Raw genomic sequence first — 27,878 nt, 5'->3', positions numbered from 1 at the left:
GCTCTAGAACAGAGCATAATATGCACAGTACAGTATTTGAAAAGCTTAGGTTGGATCATAAGTACCGAAAAGTCAGCCTTGAAGCCAGCTCAAAGTCTAAAGTATTTAGGTCTGATCCTAGATACAGTTCAATCAAGAGTATTCTTGCCACCTGTAAGGATATGTACCCTGAAGGTTCAGGTGCGTCAGATAAGGGGCACCAGACAACCCTCCATTCAGCTCTGTATAATCCTTCTGGGGAAGATGGTATCCTCCTTCGAGGCAGTGCCCTATGCCCAGTGCCATTCCAGGCCTTTAAAACAAGACATCTTGTTGGCTTGGAACAGAAGATGACAAGCCCTGGATTAGCCAATGTGCTTATCTACTCAGGCAAGCTTAAGCCTAAACTGGTGCTTGCAGAACCAGAACCTGTGAAAGGGAAAATACTTTCTCTCTGTAACTTGGAGAGTACTAACTACAGATGCCAGTCTCTCAGATTAGGGAGCAACCCTACAAGGGCTCGCAGCTCAGAGGAAATAGCCAGGGACAGAACAGATCCTGCTCATCAATGTCCTGGAATTACAGGCAGTAGGTCTGGCCCTATGGTCCTGGATAGTGGAGCTTCAGGACTGCCCTATCAAGGTTCAGTCCGACAATGCCACTGCAGTGGCCTATATGAACCACTAAGGCAGTACCAGGAGTTGTTTAGCTCTGAAGTAGGTGAATCACATACTGGCCTTGGCAGAGGGACATGTGCCAATTCTATTGGCAGTCCATATCCCAGGAGTAGAGAACTGGAAGGCAGATTATCTCAGCCGCCAGCAGATCTGCCCAGGGTAATGGTCCCTACACCCAGGGGATTTCCAGGAAATTTGCCAGTGTTAGGAATGGCCAGGTTCAACAACAAGCTACACTAATTTGTGTCCTGAACAAAGGATCCTCTGGCAATCAGAGCAGATGCTTTTATAGTTCCATGGAGCCAGTACTCCCTGGTTTATGATTTCCCTCCAATCCCTCTCCTTTCACATTTGTTGTTCAGGATTCGGAGAGGGGGTTCAGAAGCCTGGCCCAGAAGGCCCTGGTTCCCAGAGATTGTGCGACTCACAATAGATGGGTCATGGACGCTTCCACATAGCCCCAATCTCAAGGTCCTATATTCCACCCCAATTTACGGTCTCTAAATTTGACGGCATGGCTATTGAAGCCAGGGTGCTGAAGGACCGTGGCATCTCGGGACCAGTAGTGTCTATCCTAGTAAATACTAGAAAAGCTGTCACTAGGAACATTTATCATAAGGTCTGGAAGACTTATATTGTTTGGTGTGAAGCCAGAAAATGACTGGCTTTAAGTGCAATCAGAGATGAGATTTCGGCCTTGTCAGTATTCTTCGAAAGGCCTTTAGCATCTCATTCGTTAGTCTGAACCTGTCAGAAACCATAAAAGCAGACAGAGACAGAAGTACAGTTAAATCACACTTGTTTAATAATAAAAGTAAAAAAGAACAAACTTAGTCAAAACTTAGCCAAATTTCAGTATCCGGAATGGATAGTCAGCCAAGCCAGAAGTTAGGGTTCAACATAGTGAAGCAGCAAGCAGGATCTGGAGCCAGAAGGGATGTCAGCAAAGCAAGTCTTTAACCGCTTCCCGACCAGCGCACAATGTTGTACGTCAGCAGAATGGCACAGACAGGCAAATGGGCATACAGGTACGTCCCTTTGAATTTGCCGCCGTGCCATTGCGTGTGCGCCGGCGGCGGGGTGCACACATGCCGGTCGGGACTCCCGTGAGTCTGATCGTGGCTCCCACGGACTCGATCTCCGCAGGGATACCCGCGATCATCTCACAGGGAGGAAGAACAGGGAGATGCCGATGTAAACAGCATCTCTCCGTTCTGCCTAGCAAGAAGTGACACTGATTTCTGCTCCCTGTGATTGAAGCAGAGATCAGTGATCTGTAAAACACAGCCACACCCCCCACAGTTAGAAACACGCCCCTAGGACACACTTAACCCCTTCACTGCAACCTCCTGGTTAACCCCTTCACTGCCAGTGTCATTTACACAAGAATCCGTGCATTTGTATAGCACTGATGCTTTATAAATGACAATGGTCCCAAAAATGTGTCAAAAATGTCCAATGTGTCCGCCATAATGTCGCAGTCACAATAAAAATCGCTGATCACCACCATTACTAGTAAAAAAAAATATTAATAAAAATGCCATAAAACTATCCCCTATTTTGTAAACACTATAACTTTTGCGCCAGCCAATCAATAATCGATTATTGTGATTTGTTTTACCAAAAATATGTAGAAGAATACGTATCGGCCTAAACTGAGGAAAAAACTTTTTTTTATATATTTTTTGGGGATATTTATGATAGCAAAAAGTAAAAAATAATGCGTTTTTTTTCAAAATTGTAGCCATTTTTTTTGTTTATAGTGCAAAAAATAAAATCCGCAGAGGTGACAAAGATACCACCAAAAGAAATCTCTATTTGTGGGAAAAAAAAGGACATCAATTTTGTTTTTTGAGCCACATTGCACGACCGTGCAATTGTCAGTTAAAACGACGCAGTACCGAATCGCAAAAAGTGCTCTGGTCCTAAGCCAGCAAAATGGCCTGGGGCTTAAGTGGTTAAACAGGAATACAGGAGATTATCTCTGTAATGTTGATCAAGGCTTCAGGAGGCAGGACTGACGAGCAGGATATCTTCAACAGCTGACTAACTGTGGAGAGAATGAAAACTGGCAATTAGCCGACAGATGAGCAGCCAGCTCAGAAAAGGAAGGGCTGAGCCCAGCCCTGACAGAACCTTTATGCAGGGGGGGACACATTTGCTTCCCCCCATTGGGTCACCTATGTATCCTTGGGACTTGAACTTGGTGCTGTTTGTGTTACAGAAACAACCATTTGAACCTATTAAGGAAGTTCCATTAGACTTGCTGTCACGCAAGCTAGCCTTCCTTGCAGGGAACCATACTTGATCCTTCACCACGAAAGGGTTGTGTTATGACCTGTTCCATCCTTTTTGCTAAAAGTGGTGTCAGCCTTTCATTTAAATCAGGACATTATTTTACCTTCTTTTTTTTCTCAGGCTCGCTCGGCAGAATAGAAACGCCTGCATTCATTGGACGTTGTTCAGGCAGTCGTTTATTTGTCTAGATCTGCAGAGATCTGAGGACCAGACTCCTTTTTTGTTTTACCAAAAGGACCCAAGAAGGGGCAGGCAGCTTCCAAGGCTTCCATTACCAATTGGGTCCGTCAATTGATCATTCAGGCCTACGGTCTGAAACATAAAGCTCTTCCCTTTAGAGTGAGAGCTCATTCCTCCAGGGGTGTAGGAACCTCCTGGGCTTTTCACCATCAGGTATCTGTAGCTCCGATTTATAAGACTGCTACCTGGTCTTCAATGCATACGTTTCACAAAATTTTATTAAACGGATGTTCGAGCAGCCGAGGATTCAGCTTTTGGCCACAGTGTACTGCGGGCTGCCGTATAAGTTCTGATGGCTATTGTTTGGCAGGTTGTCCCCCTCCCCTCAAGGCTTTTGCTCTGGAGCATCCCAGCAGGTAATGGATATTAGCCTGACTCTGTGTCCCATGATGTATGAAAAATAAATAGGATTTTTTCATCATGCTTACCTGTAAAATCCTTTTCTTTGAGTACATCATGAGACACAGGGATCCCTGTCCTCTTTTTTTAGGATTCAGTGCTTGCTACAAAACCAAAGTACTTCCAGTATAGGAGGTGTTATATAGGGGATCACTTCCTGTCTAAAGACCTTTGGTCTACCAGTGTCCATTCACCTGGAGTTGGAGTATAACCCAGCAGGTAATGAATATTAACCTGACTGTGTGTCCCATGATGTACTCAGAGAAAAGGATTTTACAGGTATGATGAAAAAAATCCTATTTTTTACTTTCTGCTATAAAACGTATCCAATGTAATTTAGAACAAAAATCAAATTTCTACATAAATATAGGCTAATATGTATTCTGCTACATATTTTGAGTAAAAAAAAAAAATCTCAATAAGCGTATAGCAGGGCAATAACTTCTCCGCAGGATGTGGAAACCTTGCAAAAAGATTCGAACAAATTAATGGGGTGGGCAACTACATGGCAAATGATGTTCAATGTAGAAAAATGTAAAATAATGCATTTGGGTGGCAAACATAGGAATGCAATCTATACACTGGGGGGAGAACCTCTGGGGGAATCTAGGAAGGAAAAGGACCCGGGAGTCCTAGTAGATGATAGGCTCAGCAATGGCATGCAATGACAAGCTGCTGCTAACAAAGCAAACAGAATATTGGCATGCATTAAAAAGGGGATCAACTCCAGAGATAAAACGATAATTCTCTCACTCTACAAGACTCTGGTCTGGCCGTACCTGGAATATGCTGTCCAGTTCTGGGCACCAGTCCTCAGGAAGGATGTACTGGAAATGGAGCGAGTACAAAGAAGGGCAACAAAGCTGATAAAGGGTCTGGAGGATATTAGTTATGAGGAAAGGTTGCGAGCACTGAACTTATTCTTTCTGGAGAAGAGACGCTTAGAGAGGAAACAATTTCAATATACAAATACCATACTGGTGACCCCACAATAGGGATAAAACTTTTTCGCAAAAGGGAGTTTAACAAGACTCATGGCCACTCATTAAAATTAGAAGAAAAGAGGTTTAACCTTAAACTAAGTAGACGGTTCTTTACTGTAAGAGCAGCAAGGATGTGGAATTCTCTTCCACAGGTGGTGGTCTCAGCGAGGGGCATTGATAGTTTCAAGAAACTATTATATAAGCATCCGAACGACCGCAACATGCAGGGATATACAATGTAACACTGACATATAATCACGCACATAGGTTGGACTTGATGGACCTGTGTCTTTTTTCAACTTCACCTACTATGTAACTATGTACTATGTAACTATGGATATTGATTGGTTTGTGCAAAAGTTATAACATCTACAAACTATGTTATACTGTATATACTGGAATTTTTATTTCTTTTACATTAGTAATGGGGGCGATCAGCGACTTATAGTGGGACTGCAATATTGCAGCGGACAATCAGACACTAACTGACACTTTTGACACTTTGTGGGAAACAGTCACACTAATACAGTGATCTGTGCTAAAAATATGCACTGTCACAGGGACACAAAATCCATCACTTCCCCCCTGTCAGAAGAGAGCTCTGCCTGTTTACAGGCAGAGCTCTGTCTTGTGTCTCTGCTCAATGATGGTTGATGGCAGACATCACTGGCCTGGCACCCACAGATTAGCTTCTGCTGTGAGTAATCACAGCAGAATCGGCCCGCTGGCGGCATGTGTGCCCTCTAGGTGGCAGTGCAGAATCATGAGAAAATAAAAAAAAGACTGCGCTATACCTCAAAACAATACAAACCAAAAAGCTGCCTACAATAAACTAACAAAGTCCTAAATCATATACAAACAAAAAATTGTGGCGCTAAAATCTTGTATGAATTAAAGTAAAAGCATATACATGCCAAAACTCTCAAGTGTATAAAAAGCAATAATATGAGTGCAGAATTGTGTACATATACACATGATTCTGCACAGAATGGCTGTGCTGTAGCAGTATATAGCAGTATGGGGCGGTCGGGGAGTTGTTATACAGGATTTATATAGTGCAGTGTTTTACAATATGAGGGCAGACAGTACAGTTACAATATAATTCAATAGGTCTCAGAGGGTCCTGCTCATTAGAGTTAGTTAGCTTTAATGTGTGATATTGTGGGCTTGTTATCATGTAACATTACCATGTGGTAGTGATGAGCTGATGTTGCAGATCATAATCTATCATATATACTGTATATTGAATATCTAACATACTCAGGACCAGGCAAAAAAATTGCATAAGCTAGGGTTGAGTTTACTTTTAAACTGAGTAGGCCTGTACCTTTAGACATCACTTATTTGCTTATTTACACATTGTCTTAATATTTGAAGGCCAGGTTAGAGCTAGTAAACCAAGATGCTTGGTGTAAAAGTGTTGATCCTACTGGAGGGGTGTTCTTAGGGCATTAAATATTTAGTACCTACAAGCTCCAGGGAAATCTAGCCCTGTTCAGAGTTAAACCTTTATTTAAGCCAAACCCACATTAAAGCTTAACCCAATTAAAAATGCAGACATTACTTTTACCATGTGATTTTCCTAATATTATTTCTACATTATTTGCTGTCCGCCAGCTAACAGTTTTTTTTTGTTTTGTTTTTTTAACTCAGTGAGAGTTTTAGCACTAGATAGTCAATGGGTGGGTTGGGATACTAACTATGCAAGTGCAAATGACTAGGTAAGGTATAGAATATGGCATTTTGATACAAAGCAATTTTGGGCTTAGAAAATAGTGCCATATTTTTTAAAGCTTAAGCTGTTCTGTTAGACATTGGCAGAGCTATCTGACTCCATAGGAGAAAGGGAAGCTATAAAGTCCTCTGTTACAATTGGATGAGACAAACCTAATGAAAGGAAAAACCCTGCTGTAAAATCTACTTTTGTAAAGCGCATCATCTATTCAAAATATATAAAATTATTATTTTCAATGTATAGACCATACATATGCATTTATGCCAGACTATGTTTTTCTTGCAAGATGTTCCATGAAGATGCAGCTGGTGGATGGCAACTGGTTGCAGTTGATGTGAATAAACCCCAGGGAAGAGCTCCAGCATGTTTGCAGGTAACCTGGAATAATTATTATATAATGTTTGACTTTTTCTTTGGTTTTTAGAAGCCAAACTGTTTCTCTTGTTTTTATATGCAATTCAGAGGACACGTTCATTTTGTGTATAGCTTAAAAGCTCTAAAAATACGTACACAATGAACATTCATCCCTGGAACAGCATAATAGATCATAGATGAGGAACAATAGTTGTGTATACCCATTCCCACATTATAGCTAAGTGAAAAAAAAAAATTCAAAGATTTGTCTATCTTTGTTCGCCTGTACAGGATCCCCTTATCTCTTGGGGAAGCTTTACTCTGAAGTATGACTAAATCACTATTTATCCATTTGAGTCATCATGGGTTTGTAACTATGATTGAAAAAATGAAACATAAGGCAGATTCAGCCCAACAAAAAAGATTGCATTAGTGGACTGTGCAGACTGATGACAGAGTGAAGTTTTTAGAAATCCGTTCATCTCTTTTGTTCAAACAATTCAACAAATGATTTTGTGCAGGATTGAATGGCTGATTTGCTGTTTTTATTTTTATGCCTTGTTTTTGTGTGTTACAAATACAATTAAGGAGTTAATTTCCTAATCTGAAATATAATGTACCAGTAGTTTTTAACTTAAAATACAGATTTATCCAGTCCAGAGAATTGATAGAGCAGGTTATTTCTAATGATTAGCGAGTGCAACCTTCTCTTCAAAGTATACTTTCTTATATGTTCTTCCCAAGGCTTTTTTCTTAGAAAATAGGTGCAGGAACTCCCCCTTTCTGAGTCACCTCTTTTCTCCACCCTTGCCCACCTATGAGCACCATTCTCTGGTTTCTCCCCCTACCTATCTCCCAGTACTGCCCTTTTTATAGACTACAGAACCAAGTATCATTTTATAATTTGTATGGAATTTGGTAATGGTAACAAGAAAAGCACTAGACAATAGATAGACAACAAACAATAGAGCCCCCCCCCCCCCCAGCAACAATAGATTCCCCCATCAACAATGGACCACCCGCAACCCCCCCCCCCCCCCCCCCCAGCAACTTTAGGCTCTATGGGGTTATTACTGATAATGGACTATGAAAACATAGAATTAAAAATGTATACCGTAATGCCAACTTAATGCGCCAAATTGTAATCCCAACCATGGCACAACCTGCCTGGAGTTTGTATGTTCTTTGTGGGCTTCCTTGAGGACAGGGAATGATGTGAATTTAAAATATATATGTAAAGCATTGCATACATTGTCAGCATTATACAAGTACCTGTAATAAATAAAGAGTAGAAAAATAAATTCACTTGCATACTTTCCCTTTAGGTCATATATAACTTGAAACCTTTACATGAATGTGACTTTTGCATAAAGAGTAAAATTGTGCCTTTTGAATGCAAGTCTATTTTTTTTTTTTTTAATAGTGATGTGCTAGTTTTGCCAAAAATAGATATTATATACAGCCTATAGGCCTCTTCATTCATAGCATGGATGGCAGACATTAACGTTGGTTTGTCATAGGTAGTATGCAATATAACAACACAATTACAGATTCATTATAAAAAAATGCTTAATAAAATGTCATTTATATTGTTGAACAAGGTTAAAGAGGCAGTTATCAGAGGAATAACATTGCAATAGGAATAAAAGAACAGCTGCACACCACAAGAACGTTCCAACAATTTTATTCCAAAAGATAGCAATAAACAGCCAACAAAGACAGAGCGTCCGAACACAGGAGGTGACGTGTGCATTTCACACTGACCTCAGTGCTTCTTCAAACCTTTTCTTCCTATTGATCATTGATGGTAGGCCGTGGCTTGCACCCAGAGCATTCAAACTGTAGTGACTGCTCGTCTGGAGAGGCGTCTTCCTTGTTTGAATCTTTCCTTGTTTGAACATTGCAATGTTACTCCTGTGAGCCAGATGACTCTAGAGAGAGTAAGGAGCAGAGGGAGCGGAGATAAGTGCACGTTCTTACGGATTGCTTGCCCTGATTTCATTTAAATGGAACTTCATTGTGTATTGTAATTTGCCCCATAATTAAATACAGGATATTATGTCAAAATAAAGTTACTTGTAGATTTAAATATATAAACAGTGTTCACTTCTTGGAATGCTAATCTCTAATACAGGCAAGCCAAGACTTGTTGTTCTATGAGCTTGTTCTTGAGTACACAGTCTTATGATTCGCAATACAATTCTCCTCCTAATGTGATGTGAAGAGGAAAGGTAAAATAGTTTATTTTCTATTAAGCAAAATTTATCTCAATGCATGTAGCTTTGTAATGGCTTTCAAATAGCTCACTGCACTGTTAAGTTCTAAAAGTAAGTTTGTTCGCAAGTTAATAAAAACAGAAAGGGTGCATTAATAGGACGATGGTTATATAAGAGTATGAGGTCTATTGCCAGGAAACTGGTAAATGCTCAATAAAAATTATATGTACTGAGAAAATTATTTTTCTGCCGGTAACGGTAACTCCTGCGCAATAAATGCTGTTCTGAATAGCCAGTCACGAATATCAAAGTACCATGGAGTGTGTGATATAGGAGGCCAGCACAGTCAGGCTTTTCTTCCTGCTCATATGAGAATTATGACATTTTTAGAAGTGGATATAAGTTGCCTTAATAAATAATGAAAGTGACTCGTGCCTGTCTGACTTATTGTGTAGCTTAGGGACTATTTTTTATGCAGGGAGCTTGTCTAAAACTCCTGCCATTCTCTTTATACCCACAGCCACTTTTTATTCTCACAAGCTACGATTACAGCAAAGATTAATGCGGTATTGAATGCCCATGTAGTCATAATATAAATACCCTACGCTTGATTTCTGACAATATCTTTTAATCTCTTCATTATATATTCAATACAAGCATTACGAGTAGAATAATAAGGTGGGAGGAGAAAAGGGAAAATCTAAAACCAGAACATCTGTGTTTTAAAATGTAAGAATAGACACCTGTGCTACATAAAGCATCTTAAAAAATATAAAATAGTAGATATAAAGTGTTAAAAAAATAACTGATTATCTTGACTAAAAACTGAAACAGAGGACAGACAACATTTATACCTGTACTTCAAAGTTAATTATTTGGCTCCATGTGTTACAAAAAAATATGACAGCTGAAATCAGATTGGTTACATATAGTAAATATTATATGAGTTAAGACAGAGGGTGGCAGCATAGTCTAGCATATGAAAATTGATGTCAACCAATGAAAACAATATCTTCTGCATTTCATGGCATTTTCCCGAGGTATTTTGTCTGATGATTTTGTATGATTTAGTGGTTGATACTAAGGAGTTAATTTAAAAAAAAACAAACAAAAAAAACAGAGATTTGCCCAGTGAATGGGACAAAAAAGGATTGTAAATAAGCTGTATCCTGTGGTTGATTTAAAAAGAAAAAAATACTGCATTTAGCCAATAGACAGAGCAAAGTTCTACAGAAAATGATTATAATACTTAGTGACATCTAGAGGACAAATGCAATATTTTACATTTAAAATCAATTTTTTACATTCAGGCGGCACAGGATCTTGCTTATTTACATCTGTTTTTGCCCCATTCACACAGAACATACATTAACTCCCAAAAGTGAGTACACCCCTCACATTTTGTGAATATTTTATTATATCTTTTCATGTGACAACACTGAAGAAATTACACTTTGTTACAATGTAAAGTAGTGAGTGTACAGCTTGTATAAGTAAAAATGTCCAAATTAGCAATTTTCCCTCCCCGGTGTCATGTGAGTCGTTAGTGTTACAAGGTCTAAGGTGTGAATGGGGAGCAGGTGTGTTAAATTTGGTGTTATCACTCTCACTGTCTCATACTGGTCACTGGAAGTTCAACATGGCACCTCATGGCAAAGAACTCTCTGAGGATCTGAAAAAAAGAATGGTTGCTCTACATAAAGATGCCCTAGGCTATAAGAAGATTGGCAAGACCCTGAAACTGAGCTGCAGCACGGGGGCCAAGACCATACAGCGAAACAGTTTCCACTCAGAACATGCCTCACTGGTCGACCAAAGAAGTTGCACATGCCCAGCGTCATGTCCAGAGGTTTTCTTTGGCAAATAGACATATGAGTGCTGCCAGCATTGCTGCAGAGGTTGAAGGAATGGGAGGTCAGCCTGTCAGCATGTGTGGTGGCAGGTGAGGAGTACAAAGTCAAGTATGTCTTGCCTACAGTCAAGCATGGTGGTGGGAGTGTCATGGTCTGGGGCTGCATGAGTGCTGTCGGCACTGGGGAGCTTCAGTTCATTGAGGGAACCATGAATGCCAACATGTACTGTGACATACTAAAGGAGAGCATGATCCTCTCCCTTCAGAGACTGGGCCGCAGGGCAGTATGCCAACATGATAACGACCCCAAACACACCTCCGAGATGATCACTGCCTTGCTAAAGAAGCTTAGAGTAAAGGCCATGGACTGGCTAAGCATGTCTCCAGACCTAAACCCTATTGAGCATCTGGGGGGCATCCTCAAATGGAAGGTGGGGAGCGCAAGGTCTCTAACATTCACCAGCTCCATGATGTCATCATGGAGGAGTGGAAGAGAACTCCAGTTGCAACCTGTGAAGCTCTGGTGAACTCCATGCCAAATAGGGTTAAGGCAGTGCTAGAAAATGGTGGCCACACAAAATATTGACACTTTGGGCCCAATTTGGAAATTTTCACTTAGTGGTGTACTCACTTACTGTTTAGAAATGAGTGGCTGTGTGTTGAGTTATTTTGAGGGGACAGCAAATGTACACTGTTATACAATCTGTACACTCACTACTTTACATTGTAACAAAGTGTAATTTCTTCAATGTTGTCACATGAAAAGATTGAATAAAATATTTACAACTTTTGTGAGATACTGTACATTTATTTCTAAGTAATGGTTAGAATTATATACATGGAAGAATAAAATCTGATAGTATGTATTGTAATTTACATGGTGTACTCACTTTTGTGAGATACTGTATGTACTTGCACTTTCAGTGGGTGAATGACAGTTCCTTATAAATCAAATCTTAAGTTTAGTAAAAACAAATTGTTTGGTCTTACACCACTCAGGATCTGCATTAAGCTCAGAACTAGTGATAGACGAACTTCCGACGGGACGTTTCGCGAACGTGGACCGCAAACGCGGCCGATAGTTCGCGAACCGGAACGTTCATGGCAGGCCTCATTGACTTCAATGGGAGGCGAACTTCGCAAACCTACAGGTCAAATTTGCAGCCACAAAATAATTAATAGCTGTGCAAACATAGTCCCACCACATGGCCAATGACATAACACATGTATGAGGTGAATCTGGGATCGACAACTACAAGCATTCTTTTTTTATATGGGAAATTGTTGTGACAATTCAGGACAATTCAGGACTGTGGAGGGCATAAAGGCAATGGAGGAGAGGGAAGGTCAGGGACCAGGGTAGGCAAAGAAGAGGGTGCAGGAGATGATCACCAGCAGCGTGACATACAGCAATGACACCTGCACCGTGATAGAGTATTCTGACAGCAGCACCGTGATAGAGAGCACTGACATCAGCAGCGTGACATACAGCAATGACACCTGCACCGTGATAGAGTGATCTGACAACAGCACCGTGATAGAGAGTACTGACATCAGCAGCGTGACATAAAGCACTCACACCAGCACCGTGATATACAGCACTGACAGCAGCACCGTGATAGAGAGCACTGACATCAGCAGCGTGACATAAAGCACTCACACCAGCACCGTGATATACAGCACTGACAGCAACACCGTGATAGAGAGAACTGACATCAGCAGCGTGACATAAAGCACTCACGCCAGCACCGTGATATACAGCACTGACAGCAGCACCGTGATAGAGAGCACTGACATCAGCAGCGTGACATAAAGCACTCACACCTGCACCGTGATATACAGCACTGACAGCAGCACCGTGATAGAGAGCACTGACATCAGCAGCGTGACATAAAGCACTCACACCAGCACCATGATATACAGCACTGACAGCAGCACCGTAAGCAGCCCCAGGAGGAAGTCAGCATAGCACAGGGATGGTGGGAGCCCCTCATAATAAGCAGCCCCAGGAGGATGTCAGCATAGCACAGGGATGGTGGGAGCCCCTCATAATAAGCAGCCCCAGGAGGATGTCAGCATAGCACAGGGATGGTGGGAGCCCCTCATAATAAGCAGCCCCAGGAGTAAGTCAGCACAGCACAGGGATGGTGGGAGCCCCTCATAATGAGCATAGCACAGGGATGGTGGGAGCACCTCAAAATATGCACAGCAGAGGTACAGCCCCAGGAGGAAGTCAGCACAGCACAGGGATGGTGGGAGCCCCTCATAATATGCACAGCAGAGGCACAGCCCCAGGAGGATTTCAGCACAGCACAGGGATGGTGGGAGCCCCTCATAATAAGCAGCGCTAGTAGAAATATGACACCGCTCAACCTCTTCAAAGAGGAGGGTACGGGCATATAGTACGGTGTGCTTTTTTTGGACAAGGAAGTGAGCCAAATGAAGAAAGAAGGTCTCTGTGCTCGATTAAAAAAATTGTTTATAGACATATACATGGTCTACTGGTCACATGTTGAATTCCTCCGAGATCCATGTCTCATTCATTTTTAGAAATGTGAGGTAGTTAACACTGTCGTGAGCTAGGCGAGTACGCTTATCGGTCACGATCCCCCCTGCTGCGCTGAACGTCCCTTCGGACAGGACACTGGATGAGGGGCAAGCCAACAGTTCGATTGCAAATTGGGCAAGCTCTGGCCAGAGGTCAAGCCTGCCCACCCAGTAGTCCAGGGGTTCATCACTCCTCAGAGCGTCCACATCGGCCGTTAACCCGATGTAGTCGGACACCTGACGGTCTAGGCGTTCCCTGATGCTGGATCCGGATGACACCTGTCGATGGGTCGGCTGAAAGAATGACCTCATATCCGAAGTCACCAACACATCTTCAAACCGGCCTCTTCTTGCAGGCGCTGTTGGATTGGTACCCGCAACTCCTTCTCTGGGAGTGGAAATTGCTCCTCTCCCAGAGCACGCAAAAGCAGAATGCAGCATTTCTCTAAGCAAGGCCTGGAAGTGCTGCATTCTGCCAGCTCTCTGTGACGGCGGTAACATTTCCGCCATTTTGTGTTTGTACCGGGGGTCTAAGTACGTTGCCACCCAGTACTGGTCCTTGACCCTTATGCTTTTTATACGGGGGTCCCTATTAAAACACTGGAGCATGAAGGCCCCCATTTGCACTAAAGTGGAAGCGGTGTGGTGGCCTGGCTCCTGCTCATCATCCAGGATAATGTCGTCCTCTTCATTCTCCTCTCCCCATCCATGCACAACAGGGATCCCAGAAAGGTTTAAAGCATGCTCTTCTTGCTCCTCCTCATCCGCCCCGGCACCATCCTCCTCTGACTCCTCTTCAGACTCCTGTTGTTCACTTGTCTCAGATAGAGTAGCCCCCCCGGGAATTCATCCAGCATTGCGACTTCCTCATCTTCCCGCTCCTGCTCCTCCACAGCTTGATCAATGACACGACGCAATGCACGCTCCATACAGAAGGCATAAGGTACCATGTCACTGATGGCGCCATGGCTGTGACTGACCAGTTTGGTGATCTCCTCAAATGGGCGCAGAAGTCTGCATGCGTCGCGCATGAGTAGCCACTGGCGCGGTGAAAAAACCCCAGCTCCCCAGAACCGGTTCTGCCGCAGAGTTCATACAGGTAGACATTAACTGCACGTTTCTGCTGGAGCAGCCTATCAAGCATATAGAAGGTTGAGTTCCATCGCGTCGGGCAATCGCAAATAAGACGCCTGACCGGCAGATTGTGTCGCTGCTGAATGTCAGCAAGGCGAGCCATGGCCGTGTAAGATCTTCTGAAATGGGCCGAGATTTTCCTTGCCTGCCGCAAGATGTCCTGGACCCCAGGGTATTTGACAAGGAATTGCTGCACGACCAAGTTTAAGACGTGTGCCATGCATGGCACGTGCGTGATTTTGCCCTGTTTCAATGCGCTAAGCAGATTGGCACTATTGTCACACACCACTTTACCAACTGTCAAATTGAGCGGTGTTAGCCACTGATCTGCCTGTGAACGCAAAGCTGAAAAGAGTGCCGGGCCAGTGTGGCTCTTGCCTTCCAGGCACAACAGACGCAGCACGGCATGGCAACGTCTCACCTGGCATGTCGAATAGGTTCTGGGGAGCTTGGGCGGCACAGCGGAAGAGACGCTAGCAGCGAAAAAGGAGGAGTCAGCTAAGGAGGAGAGGGACGAGGATGGAGTAGGAGGAGGAGGAGAAGAAGAGTCAGCCCTGCATGCAATCCGTGGCGGTAAAACCAAATCTACACGGGTGCCACGGGTTACATGCTTGACGGCCGTCAGAAGGTTCACCCAGTGGGCAGTAAAAGTGATATACCTTCCCTGCCCGTGTTTGCTAGACCACGTGTCTGTGGTCAGATGTATCTTGGCACCGACACTGTGTGCCAGAGATACATTCACTTGCCGCTGAACATGGCCATATAGCTCTGGGATGCCCTACTCTGAGAAATACTTCCTTCCTGAGACCTTCTATTGTGGTGTTCCAATGGCCACAAATTTGCGAAAGGCCTCCGAGTCCACCAGTTTATATGGCAGTAGTTGGCGGGCTATGAGTTCTGACAAGCCAGCCGTCAACCGTTGGGTAAGAGGGTTATCCGGCGCCATCATTTTTTTACGCTCGAACATTAGGCCCATGGAAGCCTGCCTTTTTGCATAAAAACGTGAGCTTGGCGTGATGGAAGGTGGAGTGGAGGACAATTGTGAGGAGAGAGGAGAAGGAGAAGTAGAAGACGAGGCTGGACGGTGAGAGCCTGCAGTGTGGCTTTGTGTGTTCCGTTGCTCTCACTCGGCTCGGTGATGACTGCTCATGTGCCTTCTTAAGGCGGTTGTCCCTAGGTGAGTGTTGGGCTTACCGCGACTAATGCGTTGACTGCAAAGATTTCAGATGGCAACGCTATTGTCAGCAGCGGACACGTTAAAAAAAAGCCCACACTGCGGAGCCATGTGCCGGTGTCCTGGGAGCGCCTGATGTGACCGTACATGGTCGATGACTCGCTCCTGATACATTTGCAGTCTGCTTTGTCCCTCCTTTGCAATGTAAGTTATTCCTGCTTCTCCTCCCTATCTGCTGGTCCATATCTCCCTCTGAACTCCACTCCTCTTCCTCTCTTGTGGGCACCCACGTGACATCACTAGACACGTCATCATCAATGTCACCTTCCCCACCGCTATAAGTAGAGATCTCGGAGTAGGCAGCAACAGCGGGGACCAACCTCCTCCTTGGGCTGATCTGGGTACTGTCGTCAGACTGCTGAGTCGCGGTTGTTGCTACCTCCTCTTCCTGATCCAATACCAAGAGTGGCTGCGCATCAGAAATGTCTTGATATGGATCGGAAAATAATTCCTGTGACTCAAGCGGAAGGTATGTGGTGGTGGTGGTGTTGTTGGTGGTAGTGTCTTTGGGGGTGCACATAGCAGAGAGTGAAGAAGAGGGTGCAGATCGAGAGGATGAGGAGGGTGCAGAAGAGTAAGGCTGAGCGAGCCACTCAACCAAGTCTGGTGCATCCTTTAAAGTAATTGAACGCACCTTCTGCAACTTCCCACTTTGGCTCAAGCCTGTTGCTCCTGCCCTACCCCTACCACCCCTGTGGAAGGGCCTGCCTCTTCCTCTGCCTGTCATTTTTTAAATGACCCTGTGATAAAACTCTCAGTCCCTATACCGATGAAGGACTGCTGCAGTATAGGGCAGCGGTCAGCAGTAGTGCACCTCAACCCTATGTATTGTGGACCGATACCAGTCCTTATAGAATGGCAGACTGTACCTCACTCAACCCTATGTACTGTAGTACCCTATACCTTACCAGTCCTTATAAGGACCTTTGTGGACCAAGTAGGTTGTGTGTGAGTGATTAGCAGACTGTACGTCAGTCCCTATACCGATGAAGGACTGCTGCAGTATAGGGCAGCGGTCAGCAGTAGTGCACCTCAACCCTATGTATTGTGGACCTATACCAGTCCTTATAGAATGGCAGACTGTACCTCACTCAACCCTATGTACTGTAGCACCCTAGACAGACCAAGTTACCAGTCCTTATAAGGACTTTTGTGGACCACGTAGGTTGTGTGTGAGTGATTAGCAGACTGTATGCCAGTCCCTATACTGATGAAGGACTGCTGCAGTATAGGGCAGTGGTCAGCAATAGTGCACCTCAACCCTATGTATTGTGGACCGATACCAGTCCTTATAGAATGGCAGACTGTACCTCACTCAACCCTATGTACTGTAGTACCCTATACCTTACCAGTCCTTATAAGGACCTTTGTGGACCAAGTAGGTTGTGTGTGAGTGATTAGCAGACTGTACGTCAGTCCCTATACCGATGAAGGACTGCTGCAGTATAGGGCAGCGGTCAGCAATAGTGCACCTCAACCCTATGTATTGTGGACCGATATCAGTCCTTATAGAATGGCAGACTGTACCTCACTCAACCCTATGTACTGTAGTACCCTATACCTTACCAGTCCTTATAAGGACCTTTGTGGACCAAGTAGTTTGTGTGTGAGTGATTAGCAGACTGTACGTCAGTCCATATACCGATGAAGGACTGCTGCAGCATAGGGCAGCGGTCAGCAGTAGTGCACCTCAACCCTATGTATTGTGGACCGATACCAGTCCTTATAGAATGGCAGACTGTACCTCACTCAACCCTATGTACTGTAGTACCCTATACCTTACCAGTCCTTATAAGGACCTTTGTGGACCAAGTAGGTTGTGTGTGAGTGATTAGCAGACTGTACGTCAGTCCCTATACCGATGAAGGACTGCTACAGTATAGGGCAGCGGTCAGCAGTAGTGTACCTCAACCCTATGTATTGTGGACCGATACCAGTCCTTATAGAATGGCAGACTGTACCTCACTCAACCCTATGTACTGTAGTACCCTATACCTTACCAGTCCTTATAAGGACCTTTGTGGACCAAGTAGGTTGTGTGTGAGTTATTAGCAGACTGTACGTCAGTCCATATACCGATGAAGGACTGCTGCAGTATAGGGCAGCGGTCAGCAGTAGTGCACCTCAACCCTATGTATTGTGGACCGATTCCAGTCCTTATAGAATGGCAGACTGTACCTCACTCAACCCTATGTACTGTAGTACCCTATACCTTACCAGTCCTTATAAGGACCTTTGTGGACCAAGTAGGTTTTGTGTGAGTGATTAGCAGACTGTACGTCAGTCCATATACCGATGAAGGACTGCTGCAGTATAGGGCAGCGGTCAGCAGTAGTGCACCTCAACCCTATGTATTGTGGACCGATACCAGTCCTTATAGAATGGCAGACTGTACCTCACTCAACCCTATGTACTGTAGTACCCTATACCTTACCAGTCCTTATAAGGACCTTTGTGGACCAAGTAGGTTGTGTGTGAGTGATTAGCAGACTGTACGTCAGTCTCTATACCGATGAAGGACTGCTGCAGTATAGGGCAGTGGTCAGCAGTAGTGCACCTCAACCCTATGTATTGTGGAGTGGACCTATACCAGTCCTTATAGAATGGCAGACTGTACCTCACTCAAATCTATGTACTGTAGCACCCTAGACAGACCAAGTTACCAGTCCTTATAAGGACTTTTGTGGACCAAGTAGGTTGTGTGTGAGTGATTAGCAGACTGTACGTCAGTCCCTATACCGATGAAGGACTACTGCAGTATAGGGCAGCGGTCAGCAGTAGTGCACCTCAACCCTATGTACTGTGGACCTATACCAGTCCTTATAGAATGGCAGACTGTACCTCACTCAACCCTATGTACTGTAGCACCCTAGACAGACCAAGTTACCAGTCCTTATAAGGAGCTTTGTGGAACAAGTGGGTTGTGAATGATTAGCAGACTGCAGCAGAAGGGCAGCAGTCAAGTATAATATTCTTTCTATATTTGGAAGAAAGAATATTATAGGTGTACAAGCCTATTACCATACCACTGATACCAGTCCTGAAAAGAACCTTTGTGGAACTAATAGTAACAGCTACTGATTAAACTGACCCTCACTGCCTCACACACTGCTTCCTGCCTGTCCCTATGTAAACTGACAAAACAGAGGCTACTGGAACAATAATTGAAATAGCACTTTTGTGGACCTGATAGTAACAGCTAATGACTAAACTGGCTGTCCCTGCAGCACACACCGTCATGTCCCTTTCTCTAAACTGACAAAAGACACTCAGGCTGCTGCAACAATCACTAGCACAGCACTGCCTATCCTGAACTACACCTAACACCTATACCAGTCCTGAAAAGAACTTTTGTGTACCAAATAGCTAGCGATTTGGGTCACTGTAATCTCTCCCTGCTCCACACAGCAACCTCTCCCTATAGTGACAGAAGAAAGAATGTAAAATGTCCGCCGGATCGGGTGTATTTATAAGTTAGGGGGAATGTCCAAGTGTCCATGTGCTGTAATGTCTCAATTGGCTGTCCTGTACCCCATGATGGATGTGTCATCATAGGTCAAAGTTCTTTTACACAGTAAACACGGAAGTCCGCCGGGCAAACAGCGCCAATAGTCCGCCGAACGGGCGGACCGCGAACAGCCGAAATTCACCGCGAAACGACCGCCGGGTGAACCGTTCGGCCATTACTACTCAGAACGTTGATTCTTTTTACCTGTTCTCGAACATAATCACTCTTTGTCAATTGAGTGTAGCCATCTGCTTCTGTCATGTTTGGCATGAGGTACAGTAGACATAAACAGTATACAAGTGGGTTTAAATTACTCTATATATTCAGTCTGCACGTGTATTCTATATTATCAGTTCTGGATGCACAGTTGGCACATTCAAAAATCGTTACTATATGTTACACAAAGTTATTAAGTATTTAAGCTTATTAAATCAACTGCATATTATTTATTTGTTTTGGTAGGAAATCCAGCAGATGTTGTGTGATGCCTGTTACACTGCCAACACAATTCTCAATGAAAATATAAAAAAATATATTTAAAAAAAGCTAGAAATGTGTGTTTCCTGACAGACTCCATGGCAGCCTGCCTATGTGTGGGTTATCCCCGCCTCCTCCTCAATGCTATAGGACCCCATTCCCATAATTTTGTGCTCACAGCCAGAGACCGAGTTCCTTTTTTGTCCTCATCATTGGACCTACGCCAATGCACTTAAGTTTTTTTACATGATGTCTAAGACCGCATGGATAAGCCTCGAGTGGGCCAGAGTCAGGCATACTATTCAAGTGGTGCGAAAAGCCTAGGGCCCAGCCATGGGTGGGTGAGTGGCTTCAGGCATGTGTGTTCCAGTGGTGGGGGACAGCCTGCATATGCCCAGAGGAGATGTCTAGCATGGTGTCAGCTGGCAAGGTCCTCAGCAGAAACCCCACCATGGCAGCAGTTTATGTTTTTTCTATGTCACGTTGTCAAATTCTCTGGTATGCTCTCCCTGGCTCTAGTTACTCTTATGGCACCTGGAGCACTTCTGTGTTCCAGGATGCCGTCTCTCTCTTCTGGGTCACGGCCACGGTGAGCTGCCGCACATGCACTACACCACGGGTGAAACAGAGGCTTGGTTTGCACATGCACAGCTTGGCGGGGGGATCCCGTGGTTGCACAGGCGCCTGACAGCGGGTTGCCATGGCACAGGTGCAGGCATAAACAGGGCATGGCAGTGATGTCACCAGGGCGGCGTATTTAAAAACCCTGTCAGCTCCTGTCTTTGTGAGATTGCCTGCGGGCAGTGTGCAGCAATTTCCCCAGGCCCTGGGCAGGCCCAGCATCAGGTAAGCACCAGCTCAGGATTATGGTGCGGGGGGAGACTCTTAAGGGGAAGTGTATTTCTTTTGTGTTGCCACTTTCCTACTTCTTTTGTTCCAGGATGGTGTGGTGTTCCTACAAGCTGCATGATCTTCGCCTAATTGTCCTCCAGGCTGCCATGGACAGGTCACTGCCTCCATGCGGCCAGCCCTCAGGCTCTAGGTACGTGTGGGTGAGAGGAAGAGGGCGAGGCCCACTGATGGATGGACATGCGTTCTAATGTCATGCCCCATTTTTCCCTACCCTTTTCGGATGATGAGGCTCCAGAGGATCCAGGCCTATCCCAGCCTTATGATTCATCTCCCGGATCTTCAGATCTTCAGCGAAGTTGAGGGAGATGAGTTTCTTGGAGGCTTTGACTTGCCCTAGTCTCACCTCTGATTAAAGCGGTCAAGGAAGCCCTCAAATGGGAGGATCCTTCCACTCCTCAGCTAAGCAAAGAAAGTTCTTTAAGAACATAGGGAAAGAGCAGCCCAATTTTCCACTCCCTTCAGAGTTGAAAGATATCATCGAGGAGGAATAGAGTAAAGTAGACAAGAAGACCTCTCTGTCAAATAAAGCCTCAAGACTCTACCCCTTCAAGGCAGGGAAAGTAAAGCACTTGGAAAGCACTCCCCTGGTAGACACAACACTGATGCTACTGGCTAAGAACGTCACTCTTTCTCTAGAGGGCTTGAGAGGAGAATGGATGAGGACCTCAATAGGATATACAGGCTAGCCGTTATGGCCTGCAAACCTGCCTTGGCACCCACTGCCATGTCCAAGGCGATGGAAGATTAGACAGAAAATGTAGATTCCGTGCTCAGGGGCGTCCCAGAAGAACTGGCCAGGGGCTCGACTGTCCAAGAATTTAAGCTGGCAACGGCCTTCCTGGGGGAGGCTTCCATTGATCTAATCCACCTGTTGGCCCAGACTATGCTATCCTCGGTCATGGAAAAGTGGGCCTTATGGTTGCGCCCTTGGCTTGCTGATCCAGCTTGTAAACAAGCCTGGTGTAGGATCACCTTTAAAGCGCCCTCTTTGTTTGGAAAAAGGCTGGATATTGCTATAGCCTGGGCCACTGGTGGAAAGTCGGGCTTCTTGCCCCAGGATAGACATCTGTTTGGCCAGAAGAGGCCCCTGTGGAGAAGACACAGTACTGAGCATTCAAGAGAAGTACGCTCCTACAGGCCCGGCCCGGGATTTCAGAAGGAATTGGAGAAGTTACTTTGAGATTGGGCCCACCCAGGCATGTCGGATGGGGGCGCATTTGCTTCTCTTCTGACATGTCTAGGTGGCCTCAATTCTGGACTACTGGACCATCTGTATGGTCTCCTCAGGCCACACATGCTCCTTCAACAGTACTCCTCCCCTCAGGCTTAATCGGACCCTGATACCGTGGTCAGTATAGAAAAAAAGCAGGTGCTATGGTCGTAAATGGATTCGCTGAGGACGCAGGTAGCAGAAGAATTTCACAAACACCTCTGATTTGCGGTCAGGCAAAACATCTACAGTTCACCTGCCTCCCTTTCTGGTTGACAACCTCACCTCGGGTCTTCTCGAAAGTTCTGGCTGTGGTGGCCCTCATCAGAACAAAAGGAATATGGCTGTACCACTATATTGACAACCTTCTGTTGCTATCTCAAGACAAGGAGCAGCTGCTGATCGACAGAGCTCCACACTGCTCGAGTTTGGTTGACTTCTAAGCCTAAAGAAAAGCCACCTGGAACCAGTACAGTGCCTGGTATACCTACGGGCCCAGTCTGACACTGTGGAAAGTACCATTTCTCTGCCAGTGGAGAAGATCCCAGTCATACGAGAAAGAGTGCCATGGGCTCTAACCTCATCATGTCTGAGGACCTCACAGTGCCTAAAAGTCAACAGCACTATGGTCCCTATGACCCCCATGGTCAAATGGTCTCTGTGGAAGCTTCGCCCTTTTCAAACAGGGTTTCTCCAGCAATGGGACTCAGGAGACAGCAACCAACTGTTTCACATAACAACAGTGATGAGGAACAGCCTCTTCTGGTGGCTACAATGCAGGAACCTGCTCATGTGCCACTACATCGCTCCCACCTCGTGGGTCACAGTCACGACCAATGCCAGTGGTGCCGGATGGGGAGCTCTTTGCAGGTCAGAGCTAGCACAAGGTAAGGGGGATGCCCGTCTCCACAACACGGGCTCGAACATCCTGGAACTGCAGGCAGCCTGGTGTGCCCTTAAGGCTTTCAGTCATCTCCTGAAAGGGTAATCATTTTTATTGAGAATGGACAACACCACAGCAGTTTCCTATGTGAAGTGACAGCAGGGGACTTGGAGCTCCACCTTGCTCCAAGAAGTCAAGCCTATCATGTCCAATATCTTGGCAACTTTTGTTCCCCGAGCCCAGAATGTCCAGGTGGAATTCAGGTGGATCCTGTCCTTGGGAGCCAATCCCGAAGTGGACCTATTTGCACCCCCCTTTAACTTTAAGATCAAAAAGCATTACACCCGGGGCTGTTGCAGCCATACTTTGGGAGTGGATGCTCTGACAGATCGGTGGAGCTTCAGCAGGGCATACACCTTTCCCCCATTCCCGGTCATTCTCAGATTTCTGCAGAGACTCCGAGCGGAAGCAGTCGAGATGGTGGTGATAGCTCCTTACTGGCCAAACAGGCCATGGTTTTCCCTCCTGACCCAGCTCAGCTTTCGGAACACGGTACCTCTTCCCCTCAGGCCGGACCTTCTCAGGGGGCAGTCCTGCACCCTTGTCTAGCGCTATTGAGACTGATGGTCTGGTTCGTGAGAGGGAGAGGCTGGAAAACCTTGGCTATGCGTCGGGTGTAATTTTCACCCTCATGAGTTTGAGAAGGGCAAGCAAAATAATGTCTACGGGAGAATATGGGCCAAGTTCGTGGAATTTTCATCCTCTACGGGGAGATCATACAGGGATACGGGAATCCAGAACATCCTGGAATTCTTACAACCTGGACTAGACCTGGCTCTATCCATCAGCTCCCTCGGGGTCCAAGTTTCAGCCCTGTCAGCCTTCTCCGGCACATCATGGGCTGTTCATCCTCTAATCCAACAGTTCTTCCTTCAAGATTCAGGCCCCAAAGGAGGCCAAGATTCCTCAAGTGGGATCTCACCCTTGTTCTCGACTCACTCGCTGGTCTTAGTACCATATGAACCAATACGGTTTCTATCAGAGATCTTTCTGCAAAAGCTGCTTTCCTCGTGGCCATCACATCGGCCAAGAGGGTCTCTGAGATCGGGTCCTTAGGTCATAAAGAACCATTCTTTACTTTCTCTCCAGACCGGATGGTCCTCATAACTATGCTTGGCTCAAATCCGTAAGTCACATCAGTATTCCATGAGAATCAAGAAATTGTCCTACCTATATTGAGGGCCCCAGGGACCATGGAGGCTCACCCACTGGATGTAGGAGAAATACTGAAGCTATTTCCTCCTTTAGATGCTCGGATCATCTGTTTATCCTACACTCCGGGAGTAAAAAGGGGAAACAGGCTTCAACTAGAACTATTGTCCAAACCATCGAGCAGGCTTATAAGGGCAAGGGCATACCTGCCCGCGTGGTTTGGCTAGTTATTTCCCACATGAAGGCTGCCATGGAGTCTGTCAGGAAACTTAAAATTTTCCATCAAATACTTACCATAATTTTCCTTTCCTGATGGGTTACCATTCATTGGTCAATGGCTAGTTATGGAACGCAGTCTCTGGCTGTGAGCTCAAACTTATGGAAATTAGGTCATATAGCAAGAGGAGGCGGGGTTAACCCACAAGTAGGCTGCCATGGAGTCCATCAGGAAAGGAAAATTATGGTATTTGATAGAAAATTTTCAGTTTTATCTTGTTTTCTAGGATTTCATCAAATCAATTTACAATTAGCAGAAATATCTAATTCAATTTGCTTGCAGGTTTTTTTTTTTTTTTTATATAATTTTCCTTCCTTGTCATGATTGAGTTTGTTAAATTTAAAACATGTTAAGTGCAAATGAGAATGATTTCAGGATCAGTGACATAAGATAATACTGGTGACTATGTGGCCAATAAATGTTTGAATAAATTAGTAAATTTAGCCTATAGTTTATACTAATGTACTGATTTAATAGTGCTTAGGACCTTAAAGATAGGATCGTTAATATCAATTAAAAATCAAAACAACACCTGTTAATGCATTATGTGCAGTCATTGGAAAATGGTAATTAGCATTCAAACAATCTACAAGGAAATATGCAGGTATACAGTGACAAATGGCATCTTTGAAAATGTCGTTTTAACTTCCAGATCCCAAGCTTGCTAAGTAGGCATTAAATTATGATAAATACTGCCTTATTTGTAATTCGTATTTGCTTGCCAACTCTATAAACCTGCTAGTGTTCCACTGAAAAGGGAACACCTGATCCTGAAGAATAAATGAATAACATATTGAACCTGGAGACAAATCAGTTATGGTTCTAAATGTGTTCTTTAATGGTTATTGTATACACTATAACTAAGTACTTTAGTCCCATCTTTGGTAACAAATGTTAGCTTTTGCAAATTGTGTCTAAATATATACAGTAAGAGCCGGTTCACACAGGGGTGACTCGTCAGAAGACTTATGCTGCGTACACACGAGCGGACTTTTCAACATCCAAAGTCCGAAGGACTGAGTCCGTCAGACTATCCGATCGTGTGTGGGCTGCAACGGACTTTTGACTCACCAAAGTCCGAAGGACTTTAGAATATGGAACATGCTTCAAATTTTTCCGAAGGAACTCCGCCGGACCCGGTCCCCTTCGAAAAATCTGCTCGTGTGTATGCTACTCCGACGGACTAAAACCGACGCTAGGGCAGCTATTGGCTACTGGCTATGAACTTCCTTATTCGAGTCGGGTCGTACGTCATCACGTTCGAATCCGTCGGAGTTTAGTGTGATCGTGTGTGGCCAAGTCCGTTCGGCCGAAAAGTCTGTCAGAACTCCGTCGGAATTCCAGCAGAACTCCGACGGAACTCCTTTGGAAGTCTGTCGGACATAAGTCCTCTCGTGTGTACGGGGCTTTAGCCGCCTGACAAGTCACGTCCCGTTCTGTACAATTGAACCCTTCTAATAGGAGCGACACAAGTCGCTCCAACTTAGAAAAAGGTTCCTGTACTACTTTTGGGGCGACTTCAGGCGACTTGTATTGACTTCTATACAGAAGTAATTATGCAAGTCGGTGCTGAAGTCGAATGCAGGTTGCCTGAGGTAATCAATCATGCTGCGAGTCATGCTGCCTCAGTGTGAACAGACTCTAAAACCTTGGATTGGGAGCATAATTTGTTTTGGAAACATGCTTGTAATCCAAAGAACTCATATATCAAATTTCCCCATAAGAAATAATAGAAACTCAAATGATTCATTCCACAACCATTTATTCATAAGTCCTTCTGTTTATAGTCCATATAAAAAGATTATAGCAATGAGATTAAGTAACCATAAAACATCCATCCACAAATGGCAGCCTCCACAAAGGGATTAGAAGCAAAATCCAGCAGGAGCTACAGAGAATAAAAGAGAAGAGAGGTGCCTCTAAGGTTCTGTTCACATCTAGGCATCCTAGATGCACGATTGCAGACTAACAGAAGTGAGAGCTGGTGGTGCAGAGGACGGTCTATGTGGACAGCTTTACCCCGGATGCCTGCTTACTTAGATGTGCCTGTTTTAATCATCAACCGTGTAAGTTGTTAAATGTTGTACCTTCATTAAATGTAACCATATTGCTACACATAGGCTCTGTTCACATCTAGGTGTCCCAGATCGTGGGCAGAATCGCTACGATTCTGCCTGTGATCCCAAATCATGGCAAATAGTGGGATGCCCTTGCAATCCCCGTCACTTCCAATGACACCCTGATTGCGGCGTGATCTTTCCGCGATTGTCACCGGACGAATCGCAGTAAAATTGTGCAGACAGAAACGCCAACCGACAAAGCAAACCCACCTTTAAAAAAATGACAGTTAGTTTCAGCTAATCAAAGGAGCTTTATTCAGTTGGCTAAAATGAAGAGACCTATCCTTGTGTTAAAGCTTTTTCAATTAGGCTTATATCTGTTGTAAAAGAAGGGTAGCAGATAAACGATATTACAAGTTTGTTATTACTGGCTACCCAATTCCAGACCAGCCATTTTTTGGCACTTTTTGTTAATATGTCACAATCAATATTTTTTTGCTAGAAAATGACTTTGAACCCCCAAACATTATATTTTTTTTCCATGGAGAATAAATTGGTGGAGTTTGCTATTTTTTTACATCACACTGTATTTTCATAACCCAATTTTAAAATATATGAAATATAAAAGAAGATATTTTGCTGAGTAAATAGACACCAAAATGTCACGCTTTAAAATTGCGCACATGCATGCAATGGCCACAAATTATGTAAGTTTTACTATCCATAGGTGATACTTTAAAAGCCTTTACAGGTTACAACTTTAGATTTACACAAGGTGTCTAGTACTAGAATTACTGACCATGATCTGATGTTTGCGATGATACCTCACATGGGTGGGACGATCGCTGTTTGTGTGCGTGCAGGACCAACACGCGTGAGCGTGGGGGCACTTTCATTTTTTTTTATTATTTTTTTTTTATATTTTTATACTGTTGCTTTAATGTAAACAATAGGCATATGACAGGTACTTTTTATGGAGAGATCTAATAAGACCCCAAGTCCCTGCTTTTTCTTTAAAAGCATTCAAAATGCCAAGATCTGCCTTTTAAAAGATCTGCGCTTTAGATTTTTTTTAAATGGCGCCGTTGACATCTGGGTAAACGAGAAGTCATGGAAGGTCATTGATTGCGGGATACCATAGTGGAGATCTGATCAAAGCCGATACTTCTTGATTCAATAAAACAGAAACGTTTCTGGTGTTCATAATATGTAGTTTGTCACATCTGTATTTATACAATAGCTAAATAGACATACGGTAAACAAGTTCAGAATATACTGTGTCTTGGCCATACTATCAATTAGTTAAATAAAATAACCCTAAAGAATCTTTTTTGCCGATCTCTAAACTTTTATTGTGCCGACCTCTTACTGCAATGTATTTTTTCCTGAGCTATGGACAGCCCATTATGTCACTCACAGAGGAAGATCTACAGCTCTACTTCACCTAAGCAGCTGACAGTGTGTGTGAGACAAATATACAAAGACAAACACACACATAGTAATAGAAACATGTTTATAGGGTAACATACAATTTATCACCACTTTATCTTTTAATGTGAAAGATGAAAAGCGAGAATGTCAGGTTAAATACTGCTCCTGTCATTTGAAAAATGCAGCACTGGACACTCTAATACTGTTCACATTTTTATTTTTTATTGATGCTTCCTACCTTGCCAAGAGATACTCACACA

The 27,878-nt window shown here is 44.2% G+C and overlaps 1 protein-coding gene across 3 annotated transcripts in view; it reads left to right on the top strand.

Moving 5' to 3' along the window:
- The window catches only part of NALCN (sodium leak channel, non-selective), an 864,749-nt gene that overhangs the window by 423,256 nt on the left and 413,615 nt on the right, over positions 1 to 27,878 (top strand). For all 3 annotated transcript variants that reach the window (XM_077482966.1, XM_077482963.1, XM_077482965.1), the window contains one exon: positions 6,598 to 6,684. In XM_077482966.1, coding sequence (XP_077339092.1) covers positions 6,598 to 6,684 — 87 coding nt within the window. The remainder of the gene's footprint in view (positions 1 to 6,597; positions 6,685 to 27,878) is intronic.

Source organism: Lithobates pipiens, unplaced genomic scaffold (genome assembly GCF_037356315.1).
Source record: "Lithobates pipiens isolate NorthernLeopardFrog02 unplaced genomic scaffold, aLitPip1_a1.2 Scaffold_16, whole genome shotgun sequence".
In the NCBI taxonomy this organism is placed as follows: domain Eukaryota; kingdom Metazoa; phylum Chordata; class Amphibia; order Anura; family Ranidae; genus Lithobates; species Lithobates pipiens.
Note: the sequence above shows the minus strand (reverse complement) of the source record. Positions and strands in the feature narration are given on the sequence as shown.